This window comes from Phyllobates terribilis, unplaced genomic scaffold (assembly GCF_046119375.1).
Source record: "Phyllobates terribilis strain yellow unplaced genomic scaffold, ASM4611937v1 Scaffold_10__3_contigs__length_209671492, whole genome shotgun sequence".
Lineage (NCBI taxonomy): Eukaryota > Metazoa > Chordata > Amphibia > Anura > Dendrobatidae > Phyllobates > Phyllobates terribilis.
This window is the reverse complement of record NW_027362770.1, coordinates 99,884,257-99,904,293: the sequence shown is the minus strand read 5'-3', so window position 1 is coordinate 99,904,293 and position 20,037 is coordinate 99,884,257. Positions and strand designations below refer to the sequence as shown.

Genomic DNA, 20,037 nt, shown 5'->3' with positions numbered 1-20,037 from the left:
ACAAAATTTCTGTATTTTTGCAGATGCCACCAACAGCAAAAAATGATGCCTAACATCTAACTTAAAATTTCAACTAATATAAAATAAGCCATCAAATTTGACAATTTGCTGGCTGTCAGCTTTGGACAAAGATAAAATGTCCTGTTTCGGATGGCCTCAATGATTTGCTTTAATCTATAGGGGAACTTTACAGAAGCGTTCAGCTTCCCTATAATGTCCCAACAGTGGAACATTATACAGGTCCATCATAGGGTATTTGAAAATCTGTAAATCTCCTTAGTTAAGATATCAGATTTATCAATTAAATAACTAATTAATACAAATTATGAAATTTAAACTCTTGTTTTGATAGATTACTTAGTATAAATGTGTAACGAATCTGACAACTTAAAAAGCCTACCATTGTTAGTCTTGACATTATACACTCCCAAAGCTCCCTTTTGTCCCCCTTCCACACCTACACAGGGTCCTGGCTGCAAAGGTCCTTGGGTTAAATTGAGAGAGTAAATTCTGGCCATCGGAGAAAAATTGAAAGAAGAAATGTCAACAATCTGATTCAGTATGAAAGAGATGGAAACTACGACAGAATTGTATTGAAAGCCACAGTCAGGTGATAGGTTCAACTCTAGAGGTTCAGCCAGAAATGTTTAGGCAAAGACAGTTATCGTGTAGTACAGGGATGAAGTCTAGAAGACCATCCAAGAGTTAATGAAACACAATCTTTCCTACCATTGGATTGATATCCTGGCTCCTGTGACATGCCGGCTAGCAAGACTGATATTACACAGTTAATTATTATTAACTGGATAGACTACATCTTGCCCGGCAAGATGTGAGAATACTCTCTTTTCAGGAGAATTGCACACTGAACTGAACTGGTTGGACACTGAACCTACTGACAAACTTTCATGAACTCTCCAGTTAGAGCTGCAAGCAGAAACAGAGCAATGAGGTGGTGGCAGCGATAGTGTCTGGTGCATGAGAGGGGATTGGTGAATAAGTAAAAAAAAATGTTATTAAAGAAGCCTAAATATTGTAGATGTCTCCTTTTTTAAGATATCAATACACCATCCAGTTCCTCTGAGATAAACATTATCAATGGGATACAATGCTAATATACGTCACTGTCTAATTTAGTATCCATATACTTTACCTTTTGTATATGTATTTACTTCAATGCAAAGTTTTCTAAAACAAGTTTATATTATTTTAATATTTTATAATTAGAATTATGTACTTCAAAATTTTCAGATTCCAAAACCAATAGCATCAATTACTAGCATAGTTAAGTAAATCAAATTCCTAAGCATCATCTTTTACACTACAAACTGATAGAGTAAGCATCTACCGAGGAGCACACAACCATATTTAAGCCACTCACCTATAGTTTAGCTCTAAGTCTTATTAATAAATGATCTTTTAGACATTATTCATTAAATTTACTGCACATGGAATGATAAAGCCATAATGCAATTAATTATTGACATGTACACTTAGATAAAGCAAAACCCTTAGAATCATTCCCATGGACCATTGTGAATCCCAGTGCAAAATTTCTTCTATTACCTTAAAGAAGTTGTCTCATTATTATCTATCTTCAGAACTACACTCCTCCGTGGCCTTCTAACTTCCTGCTTGCCAGGGGTTGTAATTTCTAATTGAATGACAGTTCAGACCAGTGGTTCTGCTGGCTGAAACTGTTCATTTTAATGGTGCAAGCAAAGGCAGCGTTGCATCTGCATCATCAGAGGTGCACAGTGACATTGAAGCTGGTCAGATCCTGCAGCTTCAGGGCAGCACTTACAAATTGTATTTTAACATATTCAAACCAAACATGAAAAAGAGGGATGATTCCTGGGCACTGCCACAGAGTGAAGACAAGGGAGTATGTTCTCTAGATCTTTATTCATTCATACAATGCCTTTGGAAGTCGGGTTGACTCCTTCATCAGGTTTTCGACTAGCCGGCATGCGCCGGAGCTGCTGCGTGTCACAGACTATGAGCAGTGCAGGCAATTGAGAGCTCATGTGCACACAGTCAGTCCCAACAAATACCCCATCTCCAGCCTTTTTGTGATCAGTAATAATAGCATTAAATGGAAATTGTGGCCCTCGTGCATCTCATATTCAATATGTCAGAGCTCTGCAGGTTTGTTCTTGGGCTATGATCGTGAAAGGGCAAAAGTCCATTTAAATAACCTGATAGCAAACGATCATTAATAGAACCGTATGCTCTCAATTATCCACCCATGTAAAGATACCATCAATCACCCAATGAAAAAGCAGAAGGTTAATTTGTCAGATGATTGGATCATTTATGCCGACATAAAAATCATCATTATTGAAAGCACATCATCCTACATATACGGCAGCTGTACTGCTGACAATATGATGCCATATGGAAACAGAACAATTATATTAATCATCAATTTTGTTCTCTCTTGCAAACAGGCCAGTAAAAAAAGTGCCAATCGACTTGTTTATAGATGATCAACACTCTTTAAGGAGCCAAAACTGGACTATCTAAATGGGTGTTTAGACTCTGTTCACACTTTGTATTTTATTATGATCGGTGCATGTGTCAGGAAATCCCATTAATTTGGGGTATGCAAAAAGTAAGTTATTTTGGAGAATGCTAGGCCAGTATGTGTTTAAACTTTATGTTACAAAAAATGTACTTTTTACTTGAATTTATGTGACAACCCACCATATGGAAAGTTAGTAGCATGCATATCAGCCTTCTGTGGGTTTCAGTGGAACTTTCACTATTTTATATTATGTACTAGATTTACTGACAAGCCAACATGGAGTTCCATAGGACACATCTACTTTTTTGAAGGATTTTCAAAGAATTACAAGTAATGGTATGTTGCCAGAGTATGCAATCACATTTTGATTGGTGGGACCTCTACTCAAACCTCCACAGATCCCCGAAATGAAAGAACTGATGTTCTACTTAAGCATTGCTCCTTCAAAGACCCCGCAAGTGTTTTCATTGTAATTTTCCCAATAAAGGTTTAAGACACTGAATAATAAAGTAATCCCACCCCCCCAAAAGAAAATGGCCATTTCACAATTAGTTATTAGATTGCAAATTAACATATAACATGTATAAGTAAGTTACATTTCTGGATTGACATGTTTCATTTTCTAGATAGAGAACAATGTTAAACATACCTGAAATATAAGATTTTCTGCAGGTGTAGAGTTCTTTAAAGTTTCATTTCCAATCCCTGAATCATCAGCATCTATTAGACTGTCCACAGGAACATTGTGTTGAGGCTTAAGGAAAGCAAATTCTTGTTCACTTGGATCCAGAGTTACACAAACATCATAGGAATATGGCAGAGGTAATGTCCCAGGGTTAAACTGTGAAATAAACCTGGGATCCAACTGTGGGTATAGACTTGTGCTCAAGGAACCAAATGAAGTCGACTTAGACTCTTTGCACTTAGAAACCACTGCAATAATCACAGTCAACATGAAAAAAAGAAAATCAGTGCCAAGGCGATCACCAAGTAGAATTGTAGGTTGGACTGAGATTCTTCTTTGTTGGACTGACTGCTCAGCTCAGGAAGGACCTGATGAAAATGATCAGCGATCACCATGGTTAGAGTGACTGAGGCTGAGCGGGAGGGAATCCCATTGTCTTTTACTAGAACCACAATTCCATGTTTCATGATGTCCTTTTCTTGAAATCCACGTGATGTCCTGATCTCCCCTGTGTGCTGGTCAATGGTGAAGAGTGATGGTTCTGGAGATTGCAAAAAGTAAGACAACCAGGCATTGTGTCCAGAGTCAGCGTCCACTGCCACCACCTTAGATACTAAAGATCCTTGTTCAGAGGTCCAAGGAACAATCTCAAATGTTGAGCTATCAACCTCTGGTGATGGATACAGAATGACTGGTGAATTATCATTCTGGTCTACTATACATATTCTTAGTGTTGTACTGCTGTTTAGAGATGGAGATCCATTGTCTCTGGTGATGATTTGGATATTAACTTCTTTATGGTTCTCATAATCAAATGACCGTTGAGCATAGATGACCCCAGTTACTGGATTTATGGAAATATAAGAAGACAGAGGATCTTCTTCATCACTTCTAATTATTATAGAATATGTTATTTTTGCGTTGTCTTCACTGTCCAGATCTCTTGCTTGAATACTAAAAATAGAAGCTCCTGGTGAATTATTTTCTGGTATAAATGCAGAATAAACTAATTTCTCAAACACTGGAGCATTATCATTGACATCTGACACATTAAGACTAATGACCTTTCTAGAACTCCTTTGAGGAGTCCCTTTATCAGATACTTGTATTGTGATGTTGTAGGATGACACTTTTTCTCTGTCTAGACTATGTTTTGTAACAATTTCATGAAAATTATTGGCTGATGATATTAATTAAAAAGGTAAATTCCCTGATATTATACATTGAACCTCACCATTTTCTCCTGAATCAGGATCATGAAGTTGAATCAGTGCCACCATAGTACCAGGGGGGGGAATCTTCAGGAATAAGATCTGAGGATGAGGTTATAGATATCTCAGGAGCATTGTCATTTTCATCTATAATTTCTATTAAAACCTTGGCTCTAGCTGCTAGGCCTCCTCCATCTTCAGCTTGTACCAAAATTTCATAAACCCTCGAGGCTTCATAATCTAATTGTCCTTTTGTTTTAATCTCTCCATTTTTAGGACTGATAATGAAAGTCTGTAGAATATTTCTTGCTGTGTTTCTAATGGAATATGTAATCTGTGCATTGACTCCTTCATCTTCATCACTTGCACTGACCTGCAGAATTGTAGAATTCACCGGTATATTTTCTCTGACACTTACTTTATATACATCCTGGGTAAATACTGGAGAATTATCATTGAAGTCAGTGATGATGATAGTAATTAGGGCAGTGCCTGTCTGTACAGGATTTCCACCATCAGAAGCTGTGAGGATGAGTTCATGCTTGTTCTGTGTCTCTCGGTCTAGAGGTTTCTCTAGTATCAGCTCTGGAAATACACTGCCATCAGTGCTGACCTTCTCTCCAAGAGCAAAATACTGGTTCTCACTGAGTCTGTAGCTTATCAGGGAATTAACACCGACATCCAGATCTTCTGCTTTTTGTAAAAGAAATCTTCTTCCTCGGGAGGTGGATTCACTCATTTCTATTTTTACTGTATCAAGAATAAATGTAGGAGGATTGTCATTTATATCCTGAATATCAATGCTGACACTCACAATTTTTAAGGGATTTTCCAACACTGCATCAAATGTAAGGACACAATCAGCTGCAGCTTCACACAATGTCTCCCTGTCTATCCTATCAGCAATGTACAGGTTTCCATTATCCTGGTTTATGTTAAAATATTTCTCAGAAATTTTAGATACAATACGTAATTTCCTTCTGGAGAGATCCTTAACATTTAACTCAAGATCATTTGCTAAATTTCCCACAATAGAACCTTTTCTTAATTCTTCATTAATGGAATAATGAATCTGACCAGAGACTGAATGACACAGCCAGGAAAATAAGAAGGGAAATATTACTTGCCATCTGAGTCCTTGCATTGATTGTCCTTCCTGCAGGTGTAATCCGGCCATCCTTCTTCTCACTAGATGGTAAAAATCCTTGATATATTTATAATCCAATATAATGAAAATCAGAAAATAATCCCTCTTCTTTATGAGTCCTGTACCCGGCACATCCCAGTGTGAAATGCTGTGTATTTCTTCTTGCAGTTGAACACTGTCTGCATCATGGAGGCGATTCTGGATTTGCAGAATATTTTCCTTATTGGTGAACAGCGGCGCTCTGAGGCGAATATGGGGAACTGCAGCATCAGTGACATACTATGAAACACTTCTTTTGGAGGACATATACACTTTCCATAAGTAATCTTATAATTTTTTTAAAAGCTGATATACTTTATAAACTTGAAAGTGGTAAATGTACTTAGAAATATACTTCTGTATAATAAATGACAGGTAAGAACATATTTATGATTGACCTAAACCAATCATTAGAATGATATATCCTGAATATTGAGTACCGTAATATAGTCTGGTAAGGTTTGTCAAAATTATAAAATTTGATGTCAAATCTGTTTTAATTTTTATGAAAATTCAGAATGACTTTGTGATATTGAGTAATATAGTTAATTTTTATTTAACTATATTGTTTGTTGATTTTAAGTCACAAAATTCCTGTAATTTTGCAAAAGTTTCCAACTGCACAATTGATGTCTAATAGTGATAAGCGAGCGTGCATGTTTAACCCTTTAATCGAGCATGCTCGAGTGCTTTCTGAGTATCTTCGGCGTGCTCATATATTACATTTGAGTCCCTGCATCTGCATGATTTATGGCTGTTAGGTAGCCTAAACACATGCAGGGATTGCCTGTTTGTTAGGGAATCCTCACATGTGTTCAGGCTGTCTTACAGCCATAAATCATGCAGATGCAGGGACTAGAGCATAATATACGAGCACGCCGAAGATACTCGGAAAACACCTGAGCGTGCTCGGTGAAAGGGTTAGATGAGCATGCTCGCTCCTCACTAATGCCTAATATTTAACTTAAAATTTCAAGTAATATAAAATAAGTAATGAAATTTGACAAATTACTGTCTGTCAGTCTTGGGCAAAGATATAATGTCCTGTTTCTGATAGCCTCAATGATCTCCTCTAATCTATAGGGGAACTTTGCAGAAACTGCTCAACTGCCCTAAAATGTCTCCACAGGGGAAATGAAACATTATACAGGTCCATTATAGGGTATCTGAAAATCTGGAAATCTCCTAAGGTAAAAGGTATTAGATTTAACAATTAAATAACTAATTGACACAAATTATGACATTTGAAAGCTTGCTTTGATACATTACTTAATGTAAATGTGTAATGAATCTGACAACTTAATAAGGCTACCATTGTTAGTCTCGGCATTATCCACTCCTAAAAGTACACTTTTGTTCCCCTTCCACACCTACACAGGGTGCTGGCTGCAAAGATCCTTGGGTTAAATTGAGAGAGTAACTTATGGCCATCGGAGCAAAATTGAAAGAAGAAATGTCAACAATCTGATTCAGTATGAAAGAGATGGAAACTACGACAGAATTGTATCGAAAGCCATAGTCAGATGATAGGTTCAACTCTAGAGGTTCAGCCAGAAATGTTTAGGCAAAGACAGTTATCGTGTAGTACAGGGATGAAGTCTAGAAGACCATCCAAGAGTTAATGAAACACAATCTTTCCTACCATTGGATTGATATCTGGCTCCTATGACTGATATTACACAGTTAATTATTATTAACTGGATAGACTACATCTTGCCCGGCAAGATGGGAGAATACTCTCTTTTCAGGAGAATTGCACACTGAACTGAACTGGTTGGACACTAAACCTACTGACAAACTTTCATGAACTCTCCAGTTAGACATGCAAGCAGAAACAGAGCAATGAGGTGGTGACAGCGATAGTGTCTGGTGCATGAGAGGGGACTGGTGAATAAGTAAAAAAATATATATTAAAGAGGCCTAAATATGGTAGATGTCTCCATTCCTAAGATATCAATACACCATCCAGTTCCTCTGAGATAAACATCATCAGTGGGATACAATGCTAATATACGTCACTGTCTAATTCAGTATCCATATCCTTACTTTTTGTATAATGGTAGTTATGTGTGTATTTCTGTAGCATTCACTAAGATCAGAACCCGGCCCCAGGATTACTAACCCTATGTCCTGTTTGCAATAGGAGATCAGAAGCTCTAAACTCCAGACTGTAGTCTCAGCAAGATTTCTATAAATATCTTTATTTCTGAAACATTCAGATAGCTTTACAGACTGACAAACACTATGGACGAAATCGTTATTTTTTAAAATGTAAAAATGTTTATAATGTCCTTAAAAATTCACCTGTATATAAAATGCTTTCATAAGTTATCCACAGGGTGGGGAATGACATTTCACCAAAGATATAGGAATGATGAAGACACCAAAATGTATTTACTTCTATGCAAAGTTTTCTAAAACAAGTTTATATTATTTTAATATTTTATAATTAGAATTATGTACTTCAAAATTTTCAGATTCCAAAACCAATAGCATCAATTACTAGTATAGTTAAATGAATCAAATTCTTATACATTACAAACTGATAAAGAGTAAGCATCTACATAGCAGCAGACAACTATACACTGTGTTCCAAATTATTATGCAAATAATATTTTCTCAGATTTTCCCAAATTAGCTATATGAATTGCAGTCATTGTAATTTTCCAGTCAAATAACTATTAGAGTACAATTGAAAGGTTTTTGTACAAACTGCCTATGATAACAGTATATTTTTTAAAAAATAAAAAACTCAAAATGCATGTTCCAAATTATTATGCACAGCAGAGTTTTCAACCTTTTCATTTTAATAAAGAACAAAAAAATGGTCATTTTTGAAATTATAAGCATTAGCAGGTTATTACAAACTGAAATCAAACAGTTTTCAACTCAAAACTTTATTCTAGGTGATGTTACATTTGCACATAGGACCCCTTGTTCGAAAGGAGCTTCTGAACTCTCTCATCCATTGAATTTGTCAGGTTTTGGATGGTTTATGCTTTAATTGTTTTGCATGAGGACAGAATACCCTCCCAGAGCTGTTGCTTAGATGTGAACTGCCTCCCGCCATCATAGACACTCCTTTTGATGATGCTCCAGAGGTTCTCAATGGGCTTGAGGTCAGGGGAGCATGGGGGTCACACCATAAGTTTGTCCCCTTTTATGCCCATAGCAGCCCGAGATGCATATGTGTTATGTGCAGCATGAGACGGGGCATTATCATGCATGAAATGATCTCGATGGTCCAGATGGATGGAGTGGAGGATGGCTGGTTGATGGACACCCCATGCAAACACGGCTACAGCGCTAACAAGGAGGAGGTGGAGTAATGTTTTGGGCTGGAATCATGGGGAGAGAGATTGTCGGCCCTTTTAGGATCCCTGAAGGGGTAAAGATGAACTCCATAATGTATGTTGAGTTTCTCAAACAGCACTTCCTTCCATGGTTCAAGAAGAAGAATCGTGCATTCCGCTGCAAGATCATTTTCATGCATGATAATGCCCCGTCTCATGCTGCACATAACACATCTGCATCTCTGGCTGCTATGGGCATAAAAGGGGACAAACTTATGGTGTGACCCCCATGCTCCCCTGACCTCAACCCCATTGAGAACCTCTGGAGCATCATCAAAAGGAGTGTCTATGATGGCGGGAGGCAGTTCACATCTAAGCAACAGCTCTAAGAGGGTATTCTGTCCTCATGCAAAACAATTGAGGCAGAAACCATCCAAAACCTGACAAATTCAATGGACGAGAGAGTTCAGAAGCTCCTTTTGAACAAGGGGTCCTATGTGCAAATGTAACATCACCTAGAATAAAGTTTTGAGTTGAAAACTGTTTGATTTCAGTTTGTAATAACCTGCTAATGCTTATAATTTCAAAAATGACCATTTTTTTGTTCTTTATTAAAATGAAAAGGTTGAAAACTCTGCTGTGCATAATAATTGGGAACATGCATTTTGAGTGCAGTTTGAGTTTTTTATTCTTTTAAAAATATACTGTTATCATAGGCAGTTTGTACAAAAACCTTTCAATTGTACTCTAATAGTTATTTGACTGGAAAATTACAATGACTGCAATTCATATAGGTAATTTGGGAAAATCTGAGAAAATATTATTTGCATAATAATTTGGAACACAGTGTATTTAAGCCAATAACTTGTTGTATAGGTCTAAGTCTAATTAATAAATTATATTTTAGTCATTATTCATGAAATGAAATGATAAAGCCTCAATGCAACTAATAATTGACATATACATTTAGATAAAGGAAAACCCTTAGAATCATTCCTATAGACCATTTTGAATCCCAGTGCAAAATTTCTTCCATTACCTTAAAGGAGTTGTCTCATTTTTATCTATCTTCAGAACTAGACTCCTCCCCGGACTTCTAACTTCCTGCTTGCCAGGGGCAGTGAATTTCTAATTGAATGACAGTTCAGACCAGTGGTTCTGCTGGCCCGAACTGTTCACTCCTTAATGGTGCAAGCAAAGGCAGCGTTGCATCTGCATCATCAGAGGTGCACAGTGACATTGAAGCTGGTCAGATCCAGCAGCTTCAGGGCTGCACTTACAAATTCTATTGGAACATATTCAAACCAAACAGGAAAAAGAGGGATGATTTCTGGGCACTGCCGCAGAGTGAAGACAAGGGAGTATGTTCTCTAGATCTTTATTCATTCATACAATGCATTTGGAAGTCAGGCTGACTTCATTAGGTTTTCGACTTGCTGGAATGCGCCGGAGCCGCTGCGTGTCCCAGACTATGAGCAGTGCACACAATTGGGAGCGCATGTGCACACAGTCAGTGAAGCTGGGAACTAAACACAGCTTCACTGCACACACGCGGAGAGCAGCTTGTCACGGTGCATGCGCAGATTGCCAATGGACAATGCGCAAGCGCGGCTTCAATATACACATTACGCAAGCGCGAATACTACCATACACACTGCGCAAACGTGGCTCACGCTACACAGTGCGCAAGTAACAACCCCAGGGGGATGGGGATGACTCGGTACCCGGGCCTTTGCCTAGGGGATGTCGCGGTAGTCGGCTCTCGGGCCCGTACCCTGGGGTCTCTCTTTAAAAGCATTGATAGTTGTTAATTTTATTAAAGTTCGTGACGCCACCTGTGGCTTCTGGTGAGAATCACCAGCACTGCGCAGTCCGCTGAGGCCGGTGATAAGGCAGCTTGATGGTATAGCTCCCCACAGGTGGAGCTAGGCCTCAGGGCAGTGTAGGAAAAGGGGAAAGCAGGACAGACGAGACCCAGCCGGGTCAGAGCAAGAACAGGGAAAGACACGATAGTCACTTCAGTACCTTTTACTGATGGAAATTCAGGCACATCCCGGAGCACTGTAGAGTGAAGGGTGCATGTCAGGATCCTCCCCAATGAGCGGGTGTAGGGCCTCCTGTTACTTGCCTCTGTGTAGTAAATTTCTGACCTGCCTGGAGCTAGGCCTAACTTTGTCTCTGTCCTGCGCTGACTGACCTTGTGGTAGGGCCTTTTCTTGGAATACATGCTCCTCAGCTTGCGGGGCCTATGTGTCTCCAGGCTCTGTTACGTATCAGCACTTTAGCGATCCTGGGACTTGTAGTTCTCCAGGGATTCCGGTTATGCCTTACTGGGTCATAGAGATCCCGGTAAGCTTTGGACCCGGTGTCCGGTAAATGCTTCGGGGTGAGTTAGTTAAGCTCCTCTGCCCCCTATGCACTAACTCTCCACTCACCTTCGGCCTACTCGGGCCCTCACTAGGCTACTCACACTAACGGCAGCTTGCCGCGCTTCACCGATCTTATGGCGCCGGCACACCTAAAGCTCACTATTCTGAGCTACAACTGAACTGAGCTCAACTCTGCATTCAGGCCTGTATTTTCTGAATTCTCCAGAGGAACTGCTGAATGACTGAGCTCCACTGCAGACTGACCTGTTTCTGTGTCTCACTCTGCAGGAACTGAACTGCCTGGCTCCACCTTCCCTATTTATCTCCCTAACGGGCTCCCTCTGCTGGTCTGAGGTGGAAGGTGGAGATGTGTGAATGTTATGGGGGCCTCTTGTGGAGGAATCCATCAATGCACTCTTCCAGGATCTGTGATACCAAGCGCAGCTGGGCGTCACACAAGCGTGCAATTTGAAAGCAAATATTCATGTGATGTCGCAGCAAACCCGGGGGCATAATTCAAATTGAGTGGGTGGTGACAAGCCGGACTGAATACAGTGAAGAACACCCCTATGATTAAACAAGCAAGTAAGATATAACTATATAAAGGGCTTTTTGCAAATGATTATACCACTGATTTTCATGAAAAAAGCATGTTAGCGATGCACCTTGCATCAATAACAACGCAATGGGGGCAGTTTACATGCTCCAAATCACATGAAAGGTTCCCTTTAATGTTTGATTGCATGGGGTCCAACACCTTGAAAAAATAGGCTACAGTGACTGATTCAGGACTTCTGCAGCTCATCTTCCAGCTACGGCCTTTTGCAACAGCAACATGGATGACATACACTACAGTGAAGCAACCATGGTGTTCCAACAAATAACCCATCTCCAGCCTTTTTGTGATCACTAATAATAGTAATAAATGGAGATTTTGGCCCTCGTGCATCTCATATTCAATATGTCAGAGCTCTGCAGGTTTGTTCTTGGGCGATGATCATGAAAGGGATAAAGTCCATTTAAATAACCTGATAGCAAACGATCATTAATAGAACCGTATGCTCTCAATTATCCACCCATGCAAAGATACCATCAATCACCCAATTAAAAAGCAGAAGGTTAATTTGTCAGATGATTGGATCATTTATGCAGACATAAAAATCATCATTATTGGAAGCACATCATCATCCTACATATATGGCAGCTGTACTGCTGACAATATGATGCTCTACGGAAACAGAACAATTATATTAATCATCAATTTTGTTCTCTCTTGCAAACAGACCAGTAAAAAAGTGCCAATCGACTTGTTTATAGATGATCAACACTCTTTAAGGAGCCAAAACTGGACTATCTAAATGGGTGTTTAGACTCTGTTCACAATTTGTATTTTATTATGATCGGTGCATGTGTCAGGAAATCCCATTAATTTGGGGTATGCAAAAAGTAAGTTATTTTGGAGAATGCTAGGCCAGTATGTGTTTAAACTTTATGTTAAAATTTTTTACTTTTTACTTGAATTTATGTGACAACCCACCATATGGAAAGTTAGTAGCATGCATATCAGCCTTCTGTGGGTGTCAGTGGAACTTTCACTATTTTATATTATGTACTAGATTTACTGTCAAGCCAACATGGAGTTCCATAGGACACATCTACTTTTTTAAAGGATTTTCTAAGTATTACAAGTAATGGTATGTTGCCAGGGTATGCAATCACATTTTGATTGGTGGAACCTCTACACAAACCCCCACTCATAATCGAAATGAAAGGACTACTGTTCTACTTAAGCATTGCTCCTTCAAAGTCCGACCCCCGCAAGTGTTTTCAGTGTAATTGTACCAATAATGGTTTAAGATTCTAATTAATAAAGTAACCACCCCTCCCAAAAAAATGCCGATTTCACAATCAGTTATTAGATTGCAAATTAACATATAACATGTATAATTAAGTTACATTTCTGGATTGACATGTTTCATTTTCTAGATAGAGAACAACGTGAAACATACCTGAAATATAAGATTTTCTGCAGGTGTAGAGTTCTTTAAAGTTTCATTTCCAATACCAGAATCATCGGCATCTATTAGACTGTCCACAGGAACATTGTGTTGAGGCTTAAGGAAAGCAAATTCTTGTTCACTTGGATCCAGAGTTACACAAATATCATAGGAATATGGCAGAGGTAAAGTCCCAGGGTTAAATTGAGAAATAAATCTGGGATCCAACTGTGGATATAGACTTGTACTCAAGGAGCCAAACGAAGTCGACTTAGACTCTTTGTACTTAGAAACAACTGCAATAATCACAGTCAACATAAAGAAAAAGGAAATCAGTACCAAGGCGATTACCAAGTAGAATTGTAGGTTGGACTGAGATTCTTCTTTGTTAGACTGACTGCTCAGCTCAGGAAGAACTTGATGAAAATGATCAGCAATCACCATGGTCAGAGTGACTGAAGCTGAGCGGGAGGGAATCCCATTGTCTTTTACTAGAACCACAATTCCATGTTTCATGATGTCCTTTTCTTGAAATCCACGTGATGTCCTGATCTCTCCTGTGTGCTGGTCAATGGTGAAGAGTGATGGTTCTGAAGATTGTAAAAAGTAAGACAACCAGGCATTGTGTCCAGAGTCAGCGTCCACTGCCACTACCTTAGATACTAAAGATCCTTGTTCAGAGGTCCAAGGAACAATCTCAAATGTTGAGCTATCAACCTCTGGTGATGGATACAGAATGACTGGTGAATTATCATTCTGGTCTACTATACATATTCTTAGTGTTGTACTGCTGTTCAGAGATGGAGATCCATTGTCTCTGGCGATGATTTGGATGTTAAATTCTCTATTCTTCTCAAAATCAAATGACCTCTGAGCGTAAATTGCCCCAGTTACTGGATTCATGGAGATGAAGGAAGACAGATCTTCTTCATCACTTCTAGTCATTATAGAATATGTAATTTTTGCATTATCTTCACTGTCCAGATCTCTTGCTTGAATACTAAATATTGAAGCTCCTGGTGAATTATTTTCTGGTATAAATGCAGTGTAACCTAATTTCTCAAACACTGGAGCATTGTCATTGACATCTGATACATCAAGTTTAATAACTTTTCTAGAAACCAGTTCAGGAGACCCTTTGTCTGACGCTTGTATTGTGATGTTGTAGGATGATATTTTTTCTCTATCTAGACAACTCTTTGTAACAATTTTATAAAAATTACTTGCTGATATTAGTTCAAATGGCAAATCCCCTGTTATAATACATTGGACCTCACCATTTTCTCCTGAGTCCCGATCCCAAACTTTTATCAGTGCCACCATAGTACCAGGGGCAGAATCCTCAGGAATAAGATCTGATGATGAGGTTATAGATATCTCAGGAGCATTGTCATTTTCATCTAGGATTTCTATTAAAACCTTGGCTTTGGCTACTAGACCTCCACCATCTTCAGCTTGCACTGAAATTTCGTAAAACCTTGAAACTTCATAATCTAATTCTCCTTTTGTGCTAATTTCTCCATTTTTGGAATTGATAGTAAAAGTCTGTAGAATATCATTTGCTGTGGTTCTAAATGAATAAGTGATCTGTGCATTGACTCCTTCATCTTCATCACTTGCACTGACCTGCAGAATTGTAGAGTTAACCGGTATATTTTCTCTGACACTTACTTTATATACATCCTGGGTAAATACTGGAGAATTATCATTGAAGTCAGTGATGATGATAGTAATTAGGGCAGTGCCTGTCTGTACAGGATTTCCACCATCAGAAGCTGTGAGGATGAGTTCATGCTTGTTCTGTGTCTCTCGGTCTAGAGGTTTCTCTAGTATCAGCTCTGGAAATACACTGCCATCAGTGCTGACCTTCTCTCCAAGAGCAAAATACTGGTTCTCACTGAGTCTGTAGCTGATCAGGGAATTAACACCGACATCCAGATCTTCTGCATTTTGTAAAAGAAATCTTCTTCCTGGGGAGGTGGATTCACTCATTTCTATTTTTATTGTATCAAGAGTAAATGTAGGAGGATTGTCATTTATATCCTGAATATCAATGCTGACACTCACAATATTTAAGGGATTTTCCACCACAGAATCAAATGTAAGGACACAATCAGCTGCAGCTCTGCACAATGTCTCCCTGTCTATCCTATCAGCAATGTACAGGTTTCCATTATCTAAATTTATTGTGATATATTTCTCATATAGATCAGACACAATACGTAATTTCCTTCTGGAGAGATCCTTAACATTTAATTCAAGATCCTTTGCTAAATTCCCCACAATAGAACCTTTTCTTAATTCTTCATTAATGGAATAATGAATCTGACCAGAGACTGAATGACACAGCCAGGAAAATAAGAAGGGAAATATTACTTGCCATCTGAGTCCTTGCATTGATTGTCCTTCCTGCAGGTGTAATCCGGCCATCCTTCTTCTCACCAGAAATTTAATAATTCTTGATATATTTATAATCCAGTAGAAAATAATCCCTCTTCTTTATGAGTCCTGTACCCGGCACATCCCAGTGTGAAATGCTGTGTATTTCTTCTTGCAGTTGAACACTGTCTGCATCATGGAGGCGATTCTGGATTTGCTGAATATTTTCCTTATTGGTGAACAGCGGCGCTCTGAGGCCAATATGGGGAACTGCAACATCAGTGATTTAGATTTATTCTTAGCAAATACATCTTAAATTTTGTATATATAAATTAAAAAGAAGTGTATTTATAATGGAAATACTTTTATAGTAAATGGTTTTGCTATTTTAGAATTACATAATTTTTCACAAGGAAATTTAAGGAAGGAATATTTGTACAAATAATAAATAATAGTAAAACCCCAAAAATCTGGTCTGCAGAATAAAGTGGTATAATCTTATTATACAGTGGGGAAAGTAAGTGTTTGATACACTGTCAATCTTGCAAGTTTTCCCACCTACAAAGGATGGAGCGGTCTGTAATTTTTATCATAGGTACACTTCACTTGTGAGAGACAGAATCTAAAAATAAAAACCAGAAAATGACATTATATGACTTTTAAATAATTAAATTGCATGTTATTGCGTGTAATAAGTATTTGATCACCTTCCAACCAGCAAGAATTCTGGCTCTTACATACCTGTTAGTGTTTCTTTAAGAAGCCCTCCTACTCTGCATTCATTACTTGTATTAATTGCACCTGTTTGAACGCGTTAGCTGTATAAAAGACACCTGTCCACACACTCAATCAATCACACTCCAACCTCTCCACCATAGTCAAGACCAAGAGCTGTCTAAGGACACCAGGGACACAATTTTAGACCTGTATATGGCTGGGATGGGCTACAGAACAATAGGCAAGCAGCTTGGTGAGAAGGCAACAACTGTTGGCACAATTATTAGAAAATGACAAGACACAAGATGACTTTCAATCTTCCTTGGTCTGGGGCTCCATGCAAGATCTTGCCTCGTGTTTTAAGGATGGTTCTGAGAAAGGTCAGGAATCTACCCAGAACTACATGGGAGGACCTTGTCAATGACCTGAAGAGAGCTTGGACCACAGTCTCAAACATCACCGTTAGTAGCACACTACGCCGTCATGGATTAAAATCCTGCAGGAAACGCAAGGTCCCCTTGGTCACGCCAGCACATGTCCAGGCCCGTTTGAAGCTCACCAATTACCATCTAGATGATCCAGATGAGGCATGGGAGAAGGTCATGTGGTGAGATGAGACTAAAATAGAACTTTTTGGTATCAACTCCACTTGCCGTGTTTCGAGGAAGGAGGATGAAAACAACCCCAAGAACACCATCCCAATCGTGAAGCATGGCGGGGGCAACATCATACTTTGGGGGTGCTTTTCTGCAAAGGGGACAGGATGACTGCATCGTATTGAAGGGAGGAATGGATGGGTCTTCTATAGCAAGATTTTGGCCAACAACCTCCTTCCCTCAGTAAGAACATTGAAGATGGGTCGTGGCTGGGTCTTCCAGCATGACAATGACCCGAAACACACAGCCAGGGCAACTCCGTAAGAAGCATTTCAAGGTTCTGGAGTTCCAGACCTGAACCCAATAGAAAATCTTTGGAGGGAGCTGAGACTCAATGGAGAAGATCTGTATGGAGGAGTGGGCCAAAATCCCTGCTGCAGTGTGTGCAAACTTGGTCAAGAATTACAGAAAAGTCTGACCTCTGTAATTCCACAAAAAAGGTTTCTGTACCAAATATTAACCTGTTTTTCTATTGTATCAAATACTTATTTCATGCAATAAAATGCATGATGTGATTTTCTGGATTTTTTTTATATTCTGTCTCTCTCAGTTGAAGTGTACCTATGATAAAAATTACAGGCCTCTCCATTCTTTGTAGGTGGGAAAACTTGCAAAATCGTCAGTGTATCAAATACTTATTTTCCCCACTGTACATCTTTATGTAACCTTAATATTAGTAGCTAGATCTATCTTTAAGACAGACACTTATGAAGATGAGTGTATCGCCTTATGGACACTTGTGCAAGTTCCCACCTACTTGTTTACTATCTATCTCTGCCTCTATGAAGCCAGAGCTGTCAATAAATGAAGCGGTAGGGATGTAGATAGAGGTAAAACAAATAGGTGAGAAGGTGTGTATAAATGATTGGCCACCTTGATGCACCGCGCGCCTGTACTTGGTATGAACATTCATTCTGTGCTGACTCTACAATCACAAGTAACTCATATTCTATATTCATTACAGCACTATGTATCAAATCCTCATGAAAACTTTGTAAGAAATATTTGAAAATAAACTTCATTGATAGAAAATTTTATCTCAGATAATGATTTTTTCAAGTGGAAATGAATTCTATTTGAATTTTAGAAATATTGTCATTAATCAAAATGTGAATTTCTTGTACTTCACTTCCACATGGATTCAGCAAAATGGTGGCCACTGGCCGCCATTTCCTGAACCATAAAGGACAATGAAAAGGTTAAAAAAAAACCTTATACTCACCTTACCTTTCACCTCTACGGCCCCTCCACTACTTACCGTCACCCATTCACTCCCAATGTAACATTGTATACAATATATTAAAATTCTAGTCCAATTTGTAAAACTATCTCTGTTACCATGCATTTACCCATCATATGCCTATAACACTTCAAGGTAATCTTTGCTACATTTGTACTTAATCTCACACCTATGATCCATTTTCCAGCATCACCACACAACAGAATTTCTGACACACCGCTGACATAGATCTGAAGTCCTACGCTACCAAAATCACAGAGAGGGATTTTTTTAATGAAATCATTGTTTAAGGGGATGTATCATCAGAAAATGACCTAATGTTTGAACCAAAAATTGTCATTCTTTTTCTAATTTCCCATGTCAATTTCTCCATTAGTTAGCAATTGTGAATTTTTTAGAACTTTTGAATTTTCATTCTGGCCAATGAACCTCACAATACACTGACAATTCTCTTACGAAAAGGTTATTTCTCAGCAGTTATCTCTTTATCATCACAAACAGGATTACAATAAAAGGCAACAACTATAAAAAAATATAACAAATGATTCATCATTGACAATAAGTGCTAAAAACATTTCATATCCTCCTCACTCTGCAAAGTGTCCTCTGCACAGGTCACGCCTGATAATTTTCCCATAGAGGTCAATGTATCATCTTCAGACTAATTGTACCTATGGCTGCTGTTAAACATACCTCTGAATGTTGTTAAGAAAAGCTTAGGTAAAACATCTGTCTCCATAATTATGTACTGGAAATAGAATTAAAAAATCTGAAAAAACTCAGATAAAACATTTTTTAATTCCTTATCTGGTTTAAAGAATTATACAACATACTTTGTAGTGCATTCCCTTTAAGTAAGGGCACTAAGATATTAAATACTACTTTACATAGTTTTTGCAACTCACATCTTGTTAGAAATATTTACAATTCTTTTTAAATTTTCTGTATATTTGAATATAATCATCACTAAAGCCGATGATGGACTAGTTAAAAAACACCATAAAACCTCATCAGTTCTTTTTGTTTAAAATCCCAATCGCCCATTTTAAAGTTGCTTTGACTTTTAAAAAAATATATATTTATTATATCTATAAATATTTTAACTTGTAGATATATCACTTCCAATATATATCTAATGCACAGATGGAAACTGTGAAGACCTGTAGTCTTCCGTGGGCATAATACTACTCTTACAACACAGGGTGAGGGTGAAACAGTGTGACAATACTTTATTGAACCACCAAACAGACAATAAACATATAGAACAGTCCAAGCAAATACCCAAGATGGTGCAAAATTACACAGTCTCACCCTTCTGTTGGCCCCCCTGGAATAGAGAAGCTATGACTTTGAGACTTCCAGGGACAACTACCTCAACTAGTGACACCCCACTTTGGATTGACACCCACAGAGAGAAGGTAGTGGCAAGCTTAGGAAGTTGACAGTCCATTGAGTTATGGGGCCAGGAGACTCGAGGGTCCCACCCTGTCTTCTCCAGACATATCCATGGAACCAGGTGACCAGTTGGTCACAAGCTGGCTTTCTCCAAACATATCCATGGAACCAGGTGACCGGATGGTCCCAACCTGGCTTTCTCCAAACACATCCATGGGACCAGGTGACCGGATGGTTCCAACCTGGCTTTCTCCAAACACATTAATGGGACCAGGTGACCGGATGGTCCCAACCTGGCTTTCTACAAGCGTATCCATGGGTTCCATGCGACCGTTGGGTCCCAACCTGGCTACCCCAAACATCTCCATGGAACCAGGTGACA

The 20,037-nt window shown here is 38.7% G+C and overlaps 2 protein-coding genes across 2 annotated transcripts in view; both read right to left on the bottom strand.

The window, feature by feature from the left end:
• Nucleotides 1-20,037, bottom strand: part of LOC141164050 (uncharacterized) — a 320,734-nt gene that overhangs the window by 110,411 nt on the left and 190,286 nt on the right. The window lies entirely within an intron of this gene.
• On the bottom strand, nucleotides 3,376-5,750 carry LOC141164897 (protocadherin gamma-B7-like). Its single transcript, XM_073650608.1, has 2 exons — nucleotides 4,472-5,750; nucleotides 3,376-4,401 (listed from the first exon to the last, which is right to left on the bottom strand). The coding sequence occupies exons 1-2, from the start codon at nucleotides 5,598-5,600 to the stop codon at nucleotides 3,476-3,478; spliced, it is 2,055 nt and encodes a 684-aa protein (XP_073506709.1). The 5' UTR covers nucleotides 5,601-5,750; the 3' UTR covers nucleotides 3,376-3,475.

Bases quoted from the DNA above. Each gene is read 5' to 3' on its own strand.
- LOC141164897 (XM_073650608.1), bottom strand. From the start codon at position 5,600: ATGGCCGGATTACACCTGCAGGAAGGACAATCAATGCAAGGACTCAGA. The intron at 4,402-4,471 runs CATGATCCTGAT...CTTTTTAATTAA, and splicing joins TGGTGGCACTGATTCAACTT to TATCATCAGCCAATAATTTT.